The 22767-nt window shown below is 31.6% G+C and overlaps 1 protein-coding gene across 1 annotated transcript; it reads left to right on the forward strand.

Moving 5' to 3' along the window:
* Window positions 1–2100: 2100 nt before the first annotated feature.
* Window positions 2101–13708, forward strand: LOC146999361 (uncharacterized). Its single transcript, XM_085822552.1, has 2 exons — window positions 2101–8843; window positions 12433–13708. Exons 1-2 carry the CDS (start codon window positions 8465–8467, stop codon window positions 12453–12455), a joined length of 402 nt encoding a protein of 133 aa, XP_085678678.1. The 5' UTR covers window positions 2101–8464; the 3' UTR covers window positions 12456–13708.
* Window positions 13709–22767: the final 9059 nt, after the last annotated feature.

Genomic DNA, 22767 nt, shown 5'->3' on the forward strand with positions numbered 1-22767 from the left:
AAAAGAATTGAACCGCATATGGATAAGCTCCCAATGGAACAATTTGGCTTCCGTAAAAATCTCTCAACGACAAAACAACTTGTTCGTCTGTGTGAATTTATTGGATCCGCTTTATTTAGACATCAAAGTGTCGCCTTACTCATGCTAGACGTGGCGAAAGCTTTCGACCGCGTCTGGCATGAGGGGCTCATTTTCAAGCTCATCACACTTGATTTCAGTAGAGACCTCATCTTACTGATTAACTCTTTCATACGAAACCGCAAATTCTTTGTAAACTTTGGATATGAACACTCTGAGACCAAATATCTGAAAGCCGGGGTAGCTCAAGGATCTATTCTTGGCCCAATTTTGTATCTCTTTTATGTTTATGATTTACCCAATAGTTCTGATCTCAATACGTAGCTCGGATGTTATGCAGATGACACCGCCCTTGCCGTGAAGTCACATGATCAAGATCATGCACTGATAAAACTTCAAGAAAAAATTCCAGCCATAGAAGAATGGTGCACTAAATGGAGAATTGCGATTAACGGACAAAAATCCCAATTGATTATCATCGGTAAGAAACATTCCAGAATCCCTTTGGACAAAAAAATTAATATCTTTAATGAGGAAGTGCCACTTGTTAAAAAGGCTACTTATCTTGGTATAGTTTTGAATCACAGATTTACCTGGAAAGACCATATTCACAGTATTAAATGGAAGACCTCCTATACTATCAATAATCTCCTCCCTCTAATAGGGAAAAACTCTAGACTTGATCTCAAAAGGAAACGACACATCTATACTGCAATTATCAGACCAATTTTCTGTTACGCATCATCTGCCTGGACGACCTACACTCAAAGTGACATGAAAAAACTCCAAATTACGCAAAACAAACTTCTCAGAATAATTACTAATGCGCACTTTTACGTTTCAAATGAGACCTTACATAGAGACCGACATATTGACAGAGTTGAAGAGTTTCTTCATAAAATTAATAGAAAATTCTTTGAAAAAGCAAAAAATTGTCCTCATATGAAACACTTCAAAGTATTTGATTATCAGATTTTTGCAGAAGACGCACGTATTCGACCGCTTGCGGCCTTCACCGCTCGAGATTCGAACTTTCCTACATGACTTTATCACGAGTGCAACGTCGCTGTATATATGTATATAGACTTTTGCCGTATTTTATTTTACTCTTTTCTTTTATTTGTATGTATTTTTCATTATAATAAATTGTATATGCTTCAGCTTATTTGTATTACCTTATTATGACATGTACCTATCATGAACAACAGAACAAGTCTGATTTTCACCCTGTTTTGCCTCTCCTGGTTCTGAGCTTCGTCTGTGTGTCTAATTAGACTTGTGATGTCATGCTGTCACCCCCTCTTCGCACTACTGATGCCTCCTTTCAATTGTCATTGCTTCCTACTGTCATGCGCCCTTTGGGCCTAAGTATCATGAGCCGGAAACATTGCGTAAAAGCAGCAATATGCCGGCAATATCGATAATGATGATGATGATGATGTTGTTTGGATTGGACAGTCGGTGCGTGTCTGCGTAACTGATTTAGTAAAAAGAACCAATCAGCACGCGGTTTAATGAAGATGGGTGGTGGTGTTTGAATTTTAGGTGTTGTATTTTCAGCCGGCTGCTGCGTTAGATTTTCTGTGTTTTCTGAAACGTTTTGTATGTTTGTGTAAGAATTTGTGATTGGAATGTTGTTAGTATTATCGTTAGTGCTGGGTAGTTTCTTTGCAATCAAGTGTTGGGGGGGGGACTGCAAAGCCGTCACTGTCGACAAGTCTGGTTCTCTTTTTGGTGTCAGGCTTAGAATTTTCTTTGTGTGGGTCTGAGGATGAGGGTGAGTTAGATTTAGGCTTTTTGGTTTCAGGGTCAGATGCTATTGTGGTTTTTTGAAATTCTCTAATGAATTCTTCCTCTGTTGCAGGTAGGGCGAAAAGATTAATATTGAGTCTGGTGCAAAGTGTGTGTAAAGAAAATAAAATTTTCTCACCCTCATCCTGTAGTTGCTTCATCATCAATTCTTTGTTGGGAGTTTCTGATCATTGTAATCGTTGTATGTCAAACAGTAGATCCGTGTGTCTGGTCTTCAGAGCGTAAATCTGTAGAGCGCTTTTCGAGAGTTCGAGAGCAGAAGGAGAGGCTGGAGGAGTTGAGTGCGTGTCCATGTCCGTTTGAACTTGAAGTGGTTGAGAAGTCGAGAGATTGCCAGCTGGCGGCGCCGTATTCGAGGTTTCCGTTTTTGCATTGCGGAGCTCAGAGCTCGCACGTCTGTCGCTCTTGGCGTCCATGACGCGAATATCATGTCAGCGCCAAATCTTGACCTCGCGGAAAAATTTACGGGAAAAAAATAACGCCAAATGCTCGCCAATCTTTGTTGCCAACGGAGATATCAAAGGTACATATCCGGTGATGACGTAGAACACACTTCCGGGTTCCGATTTGCGGAATTCTGTAAAACTCTTCAAAACATCGGGGGTCAACATCGGGTAAGCCCATGGAGGTAAGGAAGTAAGATGGAGTCGCCCTAAACAAGTTTCTCCCGTACCCTGCTCTGAAGCACCGGCGATCCCTACGTGGTGAACAAAACATTGGGTCATTTACCATTGAGTTCTATGGGATTTGACGCGTTCGGATGTAAATATTTTGTAATTACGTCGTAAATATACATATAAATGTATATATTTTCTTTTTCTACAAGACTTCAGAGTCCTAAGTATGTGAAAACAACATATTTTTAAACAACATTTCATTCTGAACGGAATTAAATGCTATACTTTTCACAGGACAGTTTTCTCAGAATGGTTTAATTTGAATGAAATATTTTCACAAGCTTTCGTTAATTACATTAGAAAAAAAAAATTAAGGTAATTCGATTTTATTCGGTTAAGGTACAAAAATTAAGATCAAAGTTTATTGTATTATTAATATTAAAATTATGCATTATTTCTTTTCTATTTATAGAGCTTCTTCCTAAAATACTTTCTTAAATATGACATGATTTTTTGGCTTCTTTTAAATCGAAAAATGTAAGTCAATTTATAATTAATGCTCTATTCAGTTCATTTTAAATTAGAGAATTATTAGGAATTAAATAGCACTTGACTTTCTCTGAACATTTCTGAAAGGGAATAAAATAAGTTTTTTTTTTTTTTTTAAGTATTATTTAAAACTTGTGACTGAGTTATTATAAAATGTAAGGAGAATAATTCTTTTAATTATACTTATTAGATTTTTTTTTTACCCTTCATTTCAACAATACATATTCCAAAACTCTTTATTACGTTCTTAAGTGCGCATCTCATAGCATTTGCTTTACAATACCTTTTAACAGATTGCTTTCCAATACGAACAATTCTTGCTTAAATAGTTTTACAACGTATTTGTCAACAGGATTTCAATTTATGTTTACAATTCAATATTTAGGTTATTATATATTAAATAACATTTATAATCATTATAAATTAGATACATTTAATCATTAGATTTCTTCACAGTACTTTCACAGTTGTTTATAAGTGAATAAATTCTTCATTTCAAATACATTTATAAATAATTTAATGAATATTTAAGTATTTTGTCAAAGGCAGATACATGATTTTTGCAAGCACATGCATAAATACTCATACATATTTCCTATTATTCATTTCTGGCATGTGCAAATCTTTAATTTCTGTACATTCACTATATTTTTCGTGTAAAGTAATTTACACTAATTTAGCATACACCCGAAAGTTTTACATGAAAATATATATGAATATAATTTGAATGAAAATTATAAGTATTATTTTTAATACCCACTCAAAGGTCAGTTTTTCTTCAGAATTCCTCCACGATGGCATCTCTCTCTTTAGGCAGATAGCCCTTGGATGCGTTACTCTATTTAATAAAAACTTAATCTGACCTATGTGAATAATTACAAATATTTTAACATACATAATTTTATATTTATAAAACGTGTAAGCCCAAAGTGATTATTTTTCAGATATATAAAATTAAAACGATAAGTTTAAAATGAGCAGCAGTAAAGCCTCTCCTCTAAAAATTTTTAAAAGGTACATGTTACAATAATATATGGATGTGAAAAAAATTTGTTTTATTTAAAACATTTTGACGTTTGGAAAATAAAATAAAAGTATCGAATACTCTGTCAAGGGTATCGAAAGACGTATACAATTTTAAATGTACCGTAAGGTATTTTTCATTCTTTAAGCATAACATTTTTCTTAAAATCTATATTTTTGTAGTGCAACAGCTTATAATTTTATAAAACAAATTCATAATCAAAATCGCTGTTGTTAGTTATCGAAAAATAACCAAGATGTGATTTTTGCGTAAATGTCACTAAACTATACAAATTTCTATTATCCATCACACTATGAATGTTTCTTTCATGCGAAAGTGTCCCTTTTTCGATTTCTATGGAACTGTCGTGTGTCGAAATTAAGGCTCCTCTAAACCAGGCTGAATCACCAACTTTTCTCTCTTGGCGAGGGAGTGAACGCGCTGCCAATTTTGGCGCGTTTATCGCACACGCTGGCTGAATGTCTGCTGTTTTTTTAAAGATTTATTTTATAGACGCGCGGCATTCAGCGCATATAAACTTTTCGGATAATTTATTAATTCTCGAATAGTATATAGACGTTTTCACTTAAATAAAAATTTCGTGTATATTTTGTAAACATATTCAAAATAACTTATTCTTTAGATGTTTCAGTTTCGTTAGCAGACTAAAATTGAATAAAAACTTTCAATAGTGTCAAATGGGGAAATAGTTAAAGCGTAGAGTGTGCAAATAAATTTATCTAAATGACATTTTAACAAAAATTTCCTTAAAAACACTGTAAATTCATACTAAAAAAATAACTTAAGAATATGTTGTCATTTAAGTCTGAGGTATATGGAAATAATTGTGCAAGATTCTGAAGAAACACTTTCTTTTAAATGTGTGAAATATTTCATAACATATATGGAAGAAGAAAGTACAGCATTCTGTGTTTTGGATGCTTTTCATCAAATGTAATATAAATACGAACTAGAAACCGTAATAAAAAGTCCTTCCTCTTCAATCAGATCACCTTTGTGTTGCATTGTATTTGTAATACTTCTAAAAATCCAATTTTTACCTAAATTAAAAAACAGTTATTCCATAAAAGATAATAACTTTGAACATATATAGAATGAATTTTGTAATTTGAGTTATGTTACAAAATAATTCATAGTTTATATATTTTATACTAATAATTTAGATAAAACCTGTCCAATTTAAGAATGTGTGTTAACCACATTCTTAAATTGTAAAAAGACGACTTAACCACATGTAATTCATTTCAAAGCATAAAAGAAAGCTTATTTTTTATTTTACACAGCAACAGCATTTTCATGCAGTCAAGTTTTTTTAACTGCTAGTTATTATACATAATACTTAATTTTAAACCCATTCTTATTAGAAAGCATAACTAAGAAACTTTTTTTTAAAGCACCACAGTGATTGCAAAGAATGTCGTTAAATTTACAAAAGTATTGAAGATATATTGAACAGCATTATAACAAGAAAGTACTGTACAAAATATGTAAATTGCATAACTTCTTTTTTAGTATTTGCATAGTTTCCTCCAAATGAACCTTAATGGGAAGTTATCTTGCGAAAATTTAAAAGTATTAAAATGGCTTCTATTTAAGATGTAACTGCATTTATAATTATTTTGTAATTGCGAATAGATTATATTATTGCAATTAGATTATGCACTTACAACATAATTGCATAAAGTAATGAAATTAAGAGTTCACAGATACAATGTAATATAATTACAATGCAATTACCTAAATTGTAATTATAATCACTTATTTAATACCACAATATTATTACAATCACAATGTAATTTAAATTGGGTACTATATTTGCATACCCTCCACTCAAAAAGAGGTACTGATAAGCCTGGAAGTTATTATCAACAAAAAGCCTGTTCAGGACAGTTTGATGACAATTTCCACCGGGCGAAAAGTACATTCTTAAGCCCAGGCAAATCATGACAATAAAAATCATTTAGTCTTATAATTCACTATATTTTAAACCCTAAATTTGAATTCTGCACCAAATTATTTACCTATATTTTAACATACTTTATGAATTATTAGAAGCGATATATCCATTAATTGATTCAGATACACACTTTTATTATTTAAGTATATCAAAATAACAGTTTCATGTTCCTGAAATACAAAAATTATGGAAAAAGTTAAAGTAATATTCTTAGAAGCATATGATATTAGTCACCAGATGCAAAATTATAGTTAATTTTTTTCCCTAAATACAATTTTATTACACAGTAGTCAAATGTGTAACTTAATAACATGTTACATAAAAAATTAATGATAATAAGTTTATCAGAAATGAATTAATTCTGCAAATAAACTTTCTGCACTTGAAAATTTTCTACACCTGAGGGGAGGGAGAGATCTAGTAAAATTAGATTTATTATAACTTCAGTTGGACCAAACACCTTCTCTCTCTATATATGCATCACTAAAGAAATAAATAAAATTATCATGCTTAAAAAACAGATATACCATACCAGTTTTTTTTTCCCCTTGTTACCTTTTACATTGAGAAATAACAAACACTGAAAAACACTATCCTTGAAATTTTGTTTAAATGAAGAAACACACACCATCTTTTTATTTAAGCATTACACTTCAAAAACAGATACACATACCAATTTATTTTCACTAGCCTTTATACTGATAACATGCCATATAAAAATGAAAAGAATTATCCTTGAAATTTAGATAAAATGAAGTAACACAATGGGAAAATTTATGCACACGGACATCTTTTTTCTATTGCATGTTGTCTGACATGATCCACAAGTGCCTAAAAATGTACCCAAAGAAACGCATTTCAATATTAACAAAAAATTGTTTACAGATTAAAATTCATTCATTTCATACCAGTATTATAAAGATCATGCATGAAACAAATCTGCTTTCCCATACTTTTAAGTAAAACTTTTATACTGGAAAATAGACTATATTTCTATAATTAGAAACAAGAAAATACTAATTTGAATGTTCTGCATTCATTCTAAATCTTTACTCCACTGCCAAATTGTATAATACTGTGATTATAAATAAACTTGCACAATCCTTGCAATTATTGAAGTCAGATTATATATATTTTGTCTCACACTATTCAATTTATTCTCCTATTGACTTTAGATGTCAATGTCAAAATTCTGGAAGTTATTTTAACCAAGAAACAGTAGTGGGCACCGTGCATAAACAACTCATCTAACTTTTTAACAATATTGATTATAAAATAAAAAAATTATATATCATTCCAACGATATTGCAACTATAGTATAATGTTACATATATCTTTAGCAAACATTCAGATTTTATCTTGACTTTCCAAATTATTATTTATTTTTTAATAAATTTCAATATGCTTATGATTTTCATGTTACATTAGTATAAATTCCACAATTAGCACAGGAAAATAAAATCCGCGCTTTATATTAGAAGAGAAATTTCTTTTCCACATTCAAAACATCTACATTGGCGATGTTTGGCGACGGGTACATTAACCCTAGACTAATTTAATTATAGCTATTATTACAGAAATTAGCAGATACTCAGGTTATTGTACACAAGAATTTCACTTTACTTGCACATTATAAACATCAGAGAAGATATAAACTCTAAATGAAGGCGTAATTAACATTATACTTACTAAGCAAAGTTCAGCGCCTGGACCAGGTTTCCAATTGTCTCTTCGGCAATTATTTACCCATATTTTTCTCCTTTCTTCATTTTTAGGAAATTTTACCAATGTATGACCTTTCCGTGAATGATTTGAACAATTAATAGCTGCACATCCGCCCATTTTACACAAAAAAACACAAAAAATTGTTGCACCGTAACTACACAGCCGCCATTAAATCTCCCACTTGGGATCGCGAATGCCTGATGATTCAGCCTGGTATATAGGAGCCTTAGTCGAAATACTATCAGAATCTTGTCAAGCGAGCTTGTGAATGTAAACAAAGAACACCCCATCTGGTGACCCAAGCTTCAAAGCAGTGCTTCACTTTTAGCGCGGGTTGGCCCCTCTTCCCTTTCCTACCTCCATGGGTTAGCCATGTTGGCGTGTTTATTGCCCATTGAGAAACAATCGCCAAGCAGTGGGCTAAACCGCATTTTAACCAGATGTTGTGATGATGCACATATAGCATTGTTGTGCATACTTAATTAATGAAGGAAAATATTTTGTGGATTTAAATAATACTAAATGAAAACAGATTGAGTGTTGCCCATATGGTCGTATAACCCTGATTCATGCCGTAAATATTTAAAACGCTGTGACATGAAGAATTAATTGAAATAATTCCTAAACAATGATGTACTGAAGCATGAATATCGTAAACATGAAACGAAACATATCAACGTAATGCATATAAGAACGCCTTTCCTTGGCAACATCATAGAGTCAGATACATTTAGGAGCATGGATCAATTGCTACATAAATGTGATATATGTTCAAAAACATTTGTGAAAAAAGGGTACTTAAAGGGGCATATGCTGAACCATGCAGATGAAAAAAAACATGAATGTGTGGTATGTGGTAAGCAGTATGCATATGCACGTCTTTTGAAGGAACATGTCCTCATACACAGTGATGACAAAGCTCATCAGTGTTGTAAATGTGGAAAATCATTTATGCTTAAGACTGATTTAAGTGAACATAAGCTTATTCATACTTCAGAGGAACCTATATGTAATAAGGCACGGAAAAGTTCGCTAGAGATGCATCTGTTAAGTCATACTGGTAAGAAACCTCATACATGCAATATTTGTAAGAAGTCATTTGCATATAAAAGAAGGTTAAACACACACGTGCTTATTCACACTGATGAGAAAGTACATGTATGTAGTATGTGTGATAAGTCATTTCCACACAGAAGTTACTTAAAAAAGCATATGATTGTTCACACCAATGAGAAACATGCATGTGATATATGTAATAAATCATTTACATTCAAATGTAATTTAAAGATGCATATGCGTACACACAGTGGGGAGAAACATCATATATGTGATATGTGTAACAAGTCATTTGCTGGCAAAAGTAACTTGAACACACATATGCTTAAACACACTGGGGAGAAACCATATCAGTGTGATGAATGTTATAAACCATTTGCATATAAACACGTGTTAGACAGACATATGCTTACACATACTGGGGAGAAACCATACAAATGTGAAGTATGTTGCAAATTATTTGCATTGAAACATGCATTAGACAGACACATGCTTACACACACTGCAAAGAAAGTGCACATATGTAGTATATGTGATAAATCATTTTTACGTATAAGTCATTTAAAACAGCATATGGATATGCATACTGGTCGGAAACATTTTCCATGTAATGAATGTAATAAGTCATTTAGGCGTAGGTGTGACTTAAACAACCATCTGCTTATTCATATTGATGTGAGACGATATGCATGCCAGTTATGTAATAAGGTATTTCCACGAAAATATGACTTTAATGTACATTTGGTTACCCACACTGGTAAGAAGAGATATCCGTGCCATGCATGTAATAAGTCATTCGGGCGAAAACACGACTTAAATGTACATTTGCTGATTCATACTGGTGGAAAAGAATATGCATGTGGTATATGTAATAAATCATTTACACGCAAAAGTAATTTAAACAGACATATGCTTATGCATACTAATTAGAAGCTGTATATTCGTGTTATTGAAAACTAGTGATGTGTTTGGAGGGATTTATTTGCAAATGTAATTTCAAAAGATGTATGTTGTCGAGTCTATTATAAAGCTTATTCAAGTACTGCCATGGTCGAAGATGACAGCCCTGCCAATCTGCAAAATCTTATCATCATAGAGGTTTGGTCTCTTAAACAAGACCCAATTTTTACCATTTGAGGCCAGACACTCAACAGTGTGTGCAATTGTCAGTTCTGTGTCCAGGCAGTTATCACAGTTTCTGTAGGTTTTCTTATCCTCTTTGTCATTTTTCAATCCTCTGTGAGGGCCAGTTTCACGAAGTCTCACGATGGTTTTAAGTTGATCTGCATTGATGTTATGGAGCTGGTGCTTTATTGGAATTGAAAGTTCCTTTAATGTGTATTTGACTGTGGCATTTACATCGAAAAGGGTGACATTTAAATTATTATTATTGTTGAGATTTCAAGCCTTTTCTGCCAATTTATGAACATTCTTGTTACCTGTGATGTTGACGTGCGTTGGCAGAATGTATACATTATTTAACTTATGAAGAATGTTGAGGCTAAAGTGGATCCCATTTGTGATCTGAGAGCTTCCATCCCAGATTGCATGTAGAGCTGTCTTTGAATCATGGATGATGACAATTTTTTTTCCTTGCTCAGAAGTCAGAAGGGATGTATACATGTCAAGTGCCTTCGCTATTGCCAGAAGCTCGCTAGGGAAATTAGAGACTGTGGCTCCAGTGTGAGTTTTTGTGTTTATAAGTCGTGTCACCTTGGGTAGTCAGAAATACTCCAGAACCTCCATTACTGATTGTCTTATCTGATGAATCGTCTGTATGAATGTGCAAAAAGTCCTCTTTTGTTCAACTGTCCTGATCCCTTTTGCTTTAATGATGCGGAAAATTTGTTGTAATCAAGGCAGAAATCTACTGCAATATCTTTGTTAAATTTCACTTTTTCAGTCTAATGCTGCCATTATAATTTTCAAAGGTTTTCCTTGTGATTGTTCTAGTAAATGGCTTCTTGCCTTGTTTGTAAATTTTATTACCTTATATTGTCTCCTTTTTCCAAGGCTTTCGAGGCCACATTCCCGAATTTCAAAAGATATGTGCATTACGAGTATAGTGGGACATTGTGCATGTGTAATATTTTTATCAGTTTTACATGCAAATATGTTATTAATATACATTTGCCTATTTAGAGAGGTAAAAGGCCACAGGGATGTGCATGTTGTTGACTTAGGTCATAATAATGTGAAATTTTACAGGAACAAAAGATGTAAGTACAAAGCTTCATATAAAGCAAATGAAAATATTTAAAAAAGAAAATATTACTTCTGAATTGAATAAATAAATTGTATTTATCTAATAAAATAGTGAATTCTTAAACCTTCGTATTTTTCTTCTGGAGAGTTACCAAAATCGTGCTTTTTACAGTCATTAGTAAAAGCAGACCAACAAATAATCTCAAGGTAACAGACTTCACATGAAGTACAAGACAAATTATTTCTATTGTTTGCTAAATTTATATCTAAAAATTTTCAATTGATTCTTTTTATATTTTAAAAATTAGAAATATATTTATAGTCATTTTTATATGATGCATTGCTCAAATTAAACATTGAATATTAATTTATCTTGAATTTTCTTTCCTTTCTTCTGGGACAATATATGTAACAAGAATTTGAAATATTTTAACAGAAGGGCATATTTATATTTTGTCTGCTTTATAAAAGAAATAAATTTTATTATAGAGGTTCAGAGTCGTAGCTAGGGTTTTCAGCACCCAGGGACAACTGAAGATTTCGCCTCCCCTACAGCTTGCCAAGGATGGAAAACATTTAATTCTAAAATGTCGTAACATCAGTTTGGCACCCCTTGGATTCTGCACCCGGGGACATATCCCCCCTCTAGCTGTGCCCCTGTAGAGGTTGTTTAGCAGCACTCGGTAAAAGTGTAGATTACGAGCCAGTATGTCATGTTTTGGAAAAATTATCAATTCATCAAATGTTATTTTTTTACAAAAATACAATTACAAATAAAAAATTTTATAGTTTTGCATGTTCTTTAAAAATCAGTAGCTCATCAAATTGTCATTTTAGTTGGTTTCAATTTTGAATGAAACCTGTAACCATGCAAAGAACTAAAGCAAAGTCCCCCCCCCCAAAAAAAAAACGAAGAAGTATTTTTAAGTTAATAGTATGTGTACTATGAAATCAACAGTATTGCCAATTTTCATAATAGCTATTCCACATTTTTAGGACATTTTAAAATTAACATTTTTACTACAAAATTAAGAAATTGTAATAAGCTGTGAACGAGCAATACATAATAGATAAACATGTTGATTCATATGTAAGCTAAAAGTTTTAACAAAATGCGGGGGGGGGGAACGAAGATAAAATTAAAAATCGATCATCTGAACTATGAGTCATATTAATAGCAAAGAAAAAGTAGTTTAAATTTTAACTATGGGATTTATATTCTTACATTTTGATTTATAATAAATACAGTCAAAAGTCTTTAATCCGGACTCGTCGGGACTTTGGCGATTCCGGATTATAGATCGTCAGTTTAAATCTTTTACGCATGCACGTTTAATGTATAATGGACGGTATAAGCTAAGCTAAAGTTATCTAATTATCTATTTCAGTTAATGTTGCTGATTGCAGTTAATGTAGCCTTAATCTTCAAATTGGATCCGGCTTATTATTTTTTGCAGACTGTTAGAGCGACTTTATAAAAGTAAGCTTGAACTTTTGATTATCTCAAATAGAATTTCCGATATATATTTACTAATATGTAAAGGATAAAGATTACTGTACATAACTATGAATATGATATGAAAGCACACATTGACTTATTTTATTGCACTACGATATGAAAGCACACATTGCAAGAAAGAAAGTACGAGAAAATTTTCATAGATTACTTGCAATCAATTCACATAAAATAAATACTAAAAACCTATAAAATAAACCATGTTTGAACATTGATGAGTACAGGGAATCATAACAAAGCAAATGAAAACAGAAAATAAAGCATTAAATAAGTATTTATAGGTGCAAGACACTTTTTTTTACATATATTATCAATATTTTATATTTTATTCAATTATGTGCTATTTCTAATTTAATACTTTTTGCTTGATAAGCAAACAGCAAACATAATACAGTTAAAAGTCGTTAATTCAGACACCCATAATCCGGACCTCAAAACTACAAACTTTCTGCGCATGCGTGACGCATGTGCGTAAGACCTTTACGACTGCGCATATGAGTGTGTGCATGCACATAATACATTTACGCGTGTGCGTTTAATGTATAACTGACGGTATAAGCTAAAATTATCTATTTCAGTTAATGTTGCAGATTGCGTTGTTCCTTAATCTTCGAATTGGATCCGGTGTATTATTATCTGCAGACTGTTAGAGCAATTATATAAAAGTAAGCTTGAACTTTCGATTATGTCAAAAAGAATTTCTGACTCTGGAGCTCCCAAAGGATCTAGAAAGCGAAAGCATGTTTCGATGTCCATCAAATAAAAAGTGAAATTGCTGCAAAAAATGGGTAAAGGCATATCCTTTTTTTCTAACCATTCCGAAATCTGTTTATCAATTTCGCGCTGCTCTGCGGGGGTGGGAGGAAACGTCGCGGCTCGCAATGAACTGGAAGTTAATCTGTCACCACTGTTCTTATCTTCAGAGCAGATGTTTTTATTTAATTCGTTCTTTACTAAATGTAGTATTTCATCTTGATGTACTCCGTCTTTGATATGATTTAAATCAAATTCCTCGTCATTATAAATATCACGAATACACATTAAATAGTTTTCTGGTTGCAATTTTCTAATTTCGACTATGCGTAATGTATGCTTTACGCATGCGCACGTTGACAGAAATGTTTAATAAAGTAAACAAATAAATATTAAGCTTTTTTTCTTTGTAAATTTTGATACCCTTTAGATCATAATTGCTCTTTATTTCATAAATTACAGTTTCATATTTTAAATTTTATAATTTGTGCATGTCATCTTACAGATTTAAATTGATGATCTATAACCCGGAAAAACCGATAATCCGGAATTGCCGAAGTCCCGACGAGTCCGGATTAAAACTTTTGACTGTAGTACAGTACAAAATCCGTAATTCGAACTCGTCGGGGCTTTGGCGATTCCAGATTATAGATCATCAATTTAAATCTGGTAAGATGGCATGCAAAAATTATACAATTAAAATATGAAACTGTAATTTATGAAATAAAGAGCAATTATGATCTAAAGGGTATCAAAATTTACAAAAAAAACTTAATATTTATTTCTTTACTTTATTAAACATTTCTTCCAATGTAAGTTAAGTTGCTTCGTTTTTTGTGCTAATACTTTCTCTTTAATTCTACAAACAGACATAATTTCTTGTTCAGTTACAAAGTTTCACTGTTCAAGTTCTGTAATTGCTGTGTCGAGAATACCGACTAACTTGTCAATCGAAATTTGTTTCTCTTTCACTATTGGAAGTGCGCATGGGTAAACGCTTTACGTGCATGCGTAAGTCTGGATTATAGATCATTCTGGATAATGGACTTCCGGATTACAGACTTTATACTGTACTATTAGTTTATTTGGATATGTGTGAAAAGCAGTGGATGTAACTGCATGAGAATTTATTTGAATTAAAAAACCTTTCAATAAATAGTGAAATTCATTTTCTCCCTCATTTAAAAACTTAAAAATTACTTTGAAGGTAATTTTACTGATAGATTTAGGGTTAATTTATGTATTTATTTTTGTTATAAAATCCTTTGATGCATTTTTCAAAAGTCTTCTCTTATTCCTCAGAAAATTTGCTTATCCATTATGGTCTTGCATCTGATCTATTTTTCGTACCTGTTAAACATCATATTCTTTATATGCAATGGTATTTTTTAAATGTAATAATTTTGTATTGATCATTTTAACATAAAAATATTTTTTAGTTATGCAATAACTATAGGAATTTAACAAAAAAATTAGAAAAGGCAAAATTTAAACAAAGCTTATAAAGTACTATGCCGTATAATTCGTAAATTCTACACTCTAGAAACCTTACCGTCAGGACCACAACACAATGTTTTTTGCCATTTTAAGTCTCTGACACCAAATGTAGTCAAACTAGTTGTGCCTGTTGTTCATGAAACGAAGAGTTATGGAGGTTAGATAATTGTACACAATAGGAATAATTACACAATAGGAATAATTGTACACAATAGGAATAATTGTACACAATAGGAATAATTGTACACAAATATAGGAAACTTATATTTCAGGGTACCACTTGGTGAAAATTGCCAATTTTGTGACTTAATTCCTGTTTACGTGCAATGCCCTTCCCAGTTAAATGTTGTCTGAAACATAATGCAATAAAATATGATTAAAACAAAAATATATAATTGCAATAAACTGCATTTTAAATCAAACAAGGAAGTAACATGAGAATGGAAATACATATTATCTAATCTACGCAGTACAAAAATGAAATATCGACTTATCTTAGAAATTTCTGTGTCTTTGGCGTGCAGCAAACAGAATTCCTTAATCCTTTGTGGGCATACCTAAAAATTTCCTTCTGTATGCAAGAAAAATTGAATGAAAAAGGATATAAAGGTTACTATAGGTTACTCTGAACCTTCTTTATCTATAGTAGATGGTAGCTCAACGCAAACCAGTCCATATATTTTAACTATGTTTAGTTTTTTATGACCCTTATTTTTGAAAGAAATCTTCCAGATTTTTTTAGGGTGTAAAAGGAATTGTTTGAAAAGAAATTTATATGTTATTTTTTGGCTGTATGCTAATCTATATTATTCTATATTAGTTTTAAATTTTTATCTTGAAATCTTGCTTAAAATAGAACAGGTGTGCCCAGACCGGACACACCAAGACTCTAGGACAACTGAGAGACTGTATTCTTTGTTTCTCCGCATGTCATCTGTTAGTTCATTGTTAGTTCAGAAAGGTGGGTCTACATCTGTGTTTCATTTCCTGTTTATTCTTTCTCTCTCTCTCTCTTTCTTTCTTTTTTTTTTCTTTTTGAGGGGGACGTTTGGTTATTAACTAACAAATTGTTGGGGTGATTTTCTGAAGGTCAAGAGTAATTTTATCAGTTAGCTGTTTGGTTTTTCACTAGAGCAGTTTTCTCTTTCGCTTTCGTTCAAAGTTTCGCTAGCGCTACGTGTAGTAGTTTTGAGTTGTAGGCGTTTATTTAATTTTATTTTACAGCTTACAATTTTTTAAATTGTAGATAGAATATTAGTTTGTTTTTTCGGATTTTTAATTATTTTCCAAACAGATCGGAGAGGGCTTACCATTTTTGAAGCACTGAAAGTGCTACATGAATTGCTTCAGATAGTGAATCATCTGATACAGATTCTGGTACATGTGCAAAACATACAATATTGGGTAGTGCTTTTTCAAAGGTGGTGAAAAAAGGTACCACCATGCAAAAAATAGACTAAAGTGTAAATATGAAATGTAAATAATGTAGATATCATATACCGAAGTTACGTTTTTTCCCATTCATACGCATGTAATCATCATATAACCAAAAAAGAGCTTTTTAGGGGGGTGTAAAGCATGGACCTTATAAGAAATAGACTAACCCAAACGGGTTTTCTCCCTCGTCTGAGGAGTTGCCGGCTGTCACCTTGATCACATCCGGAGACTAGCGTCTACGGAGAGAAGGCAACTTTTGGGATCGTGATCTGATCCTCCTGTGCGCATCTCAATTTGCGCATATGCTGCCGTGCACTTCGTGAAATTTTGTTTATTTACGTGAAGTACTTTGTGGTTTTGAAATTTGCGTCATGTGTTGAGAATGGATGAAATTGTATTACATCTGTATTTGATCTACAGTGAAATACAGTTCAATTAATAAATCGGTGTTTGTTAAAAAAATTAATTTATGCTTGGAGATAAAAAAATAAAATTTTTGCTAATGAAAGTTATTAAGTAGTGCACTTTTCATTAAAAAAGTTTATTTCTTTTTATACATTAAACATTAAATTAATTATATACATTAAATAATAATGAAATATTATTGATTGTTGTTAATTAAGCATGCCTATCTTCTGTAAATTATTGCTAAAACATGTGCAAATAATGAGGAAATATACGTTATGCTAGTTTATTTCTTAGCAGGTAATCACAGGACCATGATGGAGAGTGTCTATTATTTGTTCCTGAAATTTCTTTATTGCTTATACTAAGCTTATGCGTTAAAGTGTATTAAAAAGCTTATTTACGACACATATGAGCACATTCTGTTGCATCAGCTATGTGATAAGTTGGTGTTACATCTGGCATTTCAACTATGAATTAAACTATTGACATTTCATCTGTACAAGAGCAATGAAGTGCACTGTTTTTCCATATATCCTGACTGTACTGTATTTTAATTATATCATTAAGTCGTGCATGTGAGACAAATGCATTAAATTGTTATTACAATAGTGTGAAAACAAGAAAATTAAAGTCAATTTCTTTGAAAAAACTGTTACTTTTTGGAAAAAATAAATACTTTAGACATTGATATTCATCATGTTATTCTCAATATATTTACAATGTCAAGCTAATAATACCTAAGTATTATTTGTGATAATTTACCATTTTAAAAGAGGTATATTATATGTCAAGGACAAGGTTGACAAAGAAAGTATAAGAATTCTTTCTGTAACTAAACATGATTCACTACTCAGTACTAAAATAAAGAGGTTTATCAATCCATGAATAACGTGTTTTTATGTACATCATCTTACTGGATGGTTGCTGCCAATGAATCGACTGTCTGTGTAACAGCTGGAGAACGAGGTGCTCAGAATTATCATTGATGCTCTGTGTTTTGTCTTAAAAAACATACATCAACCTGGATTTTAAAATGAACTTAATAGACATGAAGCTTAAATAGAAGTATCTAATTTTAAAATAACTGTAAGAGCCATAGCTGCAGTTTACTTAATAATTCAGATATTCGTGATTTTATCATTGAGGAGCCTTTCAATGGCTAAGGATTATGTAACATAACAGTATAGTAGTAGACTACAGTTAGTAAATTTGCAACATTTTTATTGCTAGTTCATAGTTGAGATATTAGTAAAGACCATTTCAGGTTGAATGTTAGCTATAACATTCTACCTGAACTGCCTACAGTACTTCGATCTTGCATGTATTTTCACTTACTGTCTCCAGAGGCAGTATTTTTTGTTTTTACATCCAGAGCTCTTTGATAGTGTTTTTTCCACACATGACAGTTCAACACAAATCGAAAACGGGGGACACTTCTACATAAAAGAAACATTCAATTGTTGGATGGATGATAGTACTTTGTACAGTTTGGTGGCATTTATGTAAAAATTATGTGTTGGTTATTTTTCAATAACTTGCAACAGTGATTTTGATTATAAATTTGTTTTAGGAAATTCTAAGCTACTGGATAACAAAAATATAGATTTTAGCAAAATGTTCATGTTATGCGTAAAAAATGAAAAATACCTTAAGATACATTTAAAATGTCAAAATTTCGGAAAAATATAACACTCTTTAAACCTCAGTTTCCTTACATCTAAATAGTATTAAGTGTGAAAAATTTGTATAATTTATATATTTTTAATTACTTGTATAATGTATGCACTTGTGAATTCAGATCAATTAGTTGTTTTAACTGTTTTAAAAAATGAAGCAATATTATGCAGAGTAAGGAAATCAAGATTGTGATCCGATGACAATGAGATTAATGTTTAAATGTGAAATGGAAAGTTGTTATTTATTATATTATCAGAGAATTATTAAACTGGGCATAATCGCCAAGGAAGGTATTGAATGCTACGTGAAAATATGTTTACTAAAAAATTTGAGTTTCATAATGAATGTATCCAAACACATGTTTTGAGTCAAAAGTTTGAAACTTGATGGCTGAGTGTAAATATAAAATTATGGATGTTTAAATACTTTGTAATTAGGCACATAGGTCAGGTTAATCTTTTTAAATAAGGTAAGGAATGCAAGAGCTATATGCCTAAAGGAAAATATGCCTTCATGGAGGAATTTCAAGGCAAAACTGATGTTTGAGTGCATATTAAAAAATAATACATCTAATTTTCATTCAATTTATACATATTTCATATGTAAAAAATTCTGATATATGCTACATTACTGTTAATTACTTTACTTGAAAAATATAGTAAATACACAGAAATTTAAGATTTGCACATTTCGAAAAATATTAAATATATGAGTATACATTATCCTTGTTAAAAGCATAAAATACATAAATATTTATTAAATTATTATAAATGTATTTGGAAATGAAGGATTTATTCTTTCATAAACCCCTGTTAACGTTATTGTGAAGAAATCTAGTTATTAAATATATCTAAATTTATAATGATTATAAATATTATTTAAATATATAATAACCTTAACATTTAATTGTAAACATAAATTGAAATTTTTTAGCAGGAATTTTTTATTTGCTATTTCAGCAACAATTATTCATACTGGAAAGCAATCTGTTAAAAAGTGCTGTAAAGCACAGTCTACAAGATGTGTACTTAATTTTATCTATCAAATGCCTGGCTATTGACCATTAAAGTGCAGAGCACATGTCCAGATGAGCAGTGTCCATGACTTGTCCAGAAACACACAAAGTACATAAAAGTGAGGTAGACAGATGTGTACTTAAGGAATTAGTAAAAAATAATTTTTAGAATATGCATTGTTGAAATTAAGGATATAAAAAAATATAATACAGTTAAAAGTCTTTAATCCGGACTCGTCGGGACTTCAGTGATTCCGGATTAGGGGTTTTTCCAGATTATAGATCATAAATTTAAATCTGGTAAGATGGCATGCAGAAATTAGACAATTAAAAATATGAAACCATAATTTCTGTGTTGACGCATGCGCAGAAAGTTTGTAGCTTTGAGGTCCGGATTATAGATCATTCCGGATTATGGACGTCCAGATTAAAGACTTTTGACTGTAAGTATCAAAAGAATTCTTTCCTTACATTTTGTAATAAATCAGTTACAAGTTTTAAACAATATTAAAAATAAACTTTTTTAATCCATTTCAAAAATACTCATAGAAAGTTAAGTACATGGAAATCAGTAGCAATATTTAACGTATTTTACTATGGAAATAACAGCTGCTCTAATTTGAAATTAACCGAACTGAGCATTAATTATAAAGTAACTCTGATTTTTAAAGGATGCCTCAGAAGCTAAAAAATCATTCTGCATTTGAGAAGGTATTTCAGGAAGAAGCTCTGTAAATAGGAAAGAAATAATGCATAATTTTGATTTTAGTATTATAATAAACTTTGATCTTAATTTTTGTAATCATTAACCAAATAAAATCAAATTAACTTAAAATTTCTTTGTAATGTAATTAACAAGAACTTGTGAAAATATTTCATTCAAATTAAACTTTTCTGGGAAAGTATAGCATTTAATTCCGCTCAGAATAAAACATTGTTTTAAAATATTTTCTTTTTACATACTTATGACTTTAAAGTATTACGGAAAAAGAAAAAATATATATTTATATGTATATTTACGATGTAATTACAAAATGTTTACCGCCGATTATGTTAAAACCTATTGATCTTAATGGATAGTCACTGAATAGTTTGGTTTCCACGAGAGGTGCACTACTGCTTCAGGGCAGTACACGAGGAAAACCAGTTACGACCTCTCCTCTTATTTCTACCTCCATTATTTAAATTGAGGATTTTGGATCTTTAGAGAGTGTTTCTGGCATCTGTGTTGGATGGTCAGATTCTTCCAGCTCTAGTATAATTAAAAGTATCAGCTTTGTGTTCTCATGCCACCGATACTTTAATCTGATGTGCCAGTAAATTAGTGGCTAGCTTAATAATTAACTATGTAGTCTTAGACTACTGATCAACATTTTTCATTTATTTGATTGTTCGCATTTATTTGCATCGCCACTAGCCGTGGTTATGCTTTAAGTTCAGGCCATGCTCTGTTTTGTTAAAAGTTCAGTTTAAATAAAAAGGTTGTTTTAAAATCTTTCATAAAGCTTTGTCATAATATCTCAAGTGATAATTATATTAGGGTTATAAGACTAAAATTCCATTATTAGACCAAGAATAACCTTATAACTTAATGGAAGTTTAAGATATTCATAATGACTAAATGTGTAAGTTTATTAAAAAGTTAATAGAGACAGAGCTTAAATTGCACCGGAGCCTGGCTCCGGTACTTCTTAGTTTTTGGAATAAATCATAAATATAGCCTAAATAAGAAGGCTCCGGCACTTCTTTTATGCAACTGAACAAAAATTTGATCTCAAACATTTAATTTTTTGCAGTAAAACTGTATTACAAATCGCTTATTAAATTTTAATTTATCTCTTTACATTTTACTTAATTTTAATTACTTTAATAATTTATTTAATTAAATAACAATCATTAATTAAAAATAATTGATACTTATTAATATTAATTAAATAATAATGAATTAATTTGGTATTAATTAACTATTTAATTTTTAAATTATTAATGATTGTAACAGTCATTTTATTTATTTATTTACTTTTCTTCCCCTTTGCTGACAGTTTAGCATAGGGTTCTGGCACTTCTAAGTTTAGAAATTAAGTCCTGAATAAGGATATTTATTAATTATAGGAACTTGATAAGTAACCTTCACCAGCAATTTAATAGCCAGTTGATTGTGTTGTTGCCAAAGTAATTTTGTCATGATTTGAACATGGTTATCTTCCACTGTCGGGGCCGTTCCTAGCACGGTTAAGCTGTAAAATTATGCAACACCTGAACACTCGCGATGCCACGACTAAATATTTTTAATTCATTGTACTTGTCACATGTAAATACTTTTTATACAATTTGTCACATATAAGTACTTAGTGAGTATGAAATAAAAATTCAACTAATCATTAAGAATTTTTTTTTTAAATTTGGGCACTGTATTCTTAGGAAAGTACACAGGCAGCCAATGGCCTAGGGACGGCCCTGTCCACTGGTGTAAATCTGTGGTGTTAGTCCAGCTGACAAGTATTTCATATTTCTGGTGTATAACTCTCAAGCTACATTCTGCAGTAGAATTGCTTAAAAGTAAGAATGAAACAGGGATAACACATATGTCATTCATTTGCTGCACAAAGTCTAACTCAAGATATTTGAAGTTAAAGCTCAGTTATATTCACTGCATTGCAACATGTCGAGAGAAAGGCAATTTTTATCCTTACCGTCCTACACCAGGGATGGCCAACACACGGCTTTTACTTTTTATGCAGCAACTACAGAAAAGTATATCATTTTTAATAAAATTCCCAGCAAGTCTGTAAATTACTTCCAGAGAACAGGCTCTAAACAATAATGATATTGCTAATATGAGCTCTAAACAATCATGCATACTGCTTTATTTCAAGCCTTTCACATTAACTATTACAGACTTTGATTTAACCCCTTAACTGCCGCGGGCGTATATATACGCCTTGCTCAGCCGATGCGTTAACTGCCCCAGGCGTATATATACGTCCTTCCAAACTGCTATCATTTGCTTTGCGCTGCTACACCTAAAATTATTCGCAAAGTTAACGCATCGGCTGCGCATCTGGGGCAGTTAACGCATCGGCTGAGCAAGGCGTATATATACGCCCACGGCAGTTAAGGGGTTAATATTGAAGCAAATAGACATAGAAGATATGCAAATTCTAGTGATCTGTTTGCTCTAATGCGTACCAATGATGGTGATATGTTACTTAGGGTTATCATGTTTTAGGTTTGACTATGCTAGACTGTAGGAATCTGCGGGAAACGGGAAAATGAACACTTGCCCCCTCCTCCAGAATTGAGTAAAAAATATATTTTTGCATCAATATAATATTGTATATTTCATAATCTGCTATAAAATCTTCAAAATGTGTGCGTGTGATTATGGCAAAGCCTCGAGGGCTATCTGCCTAAGAGGAG

Source organism: Stegodyphus dumicola, chromosome 1 (genome assembly GCF_044657685.1).
Source record: "Stegodyphus dumicola isolate Sdum_Otavi_A_Nest chromosome 1, ASM4465768v1".
Classification (NCBI taxonomy): domain Eukaryota; kingdom Metazoa; phylum Arthropoda; class Arachnida; order Araneae; family Eresidae; genus Stegodyphus; species Stegodyphus dumicola.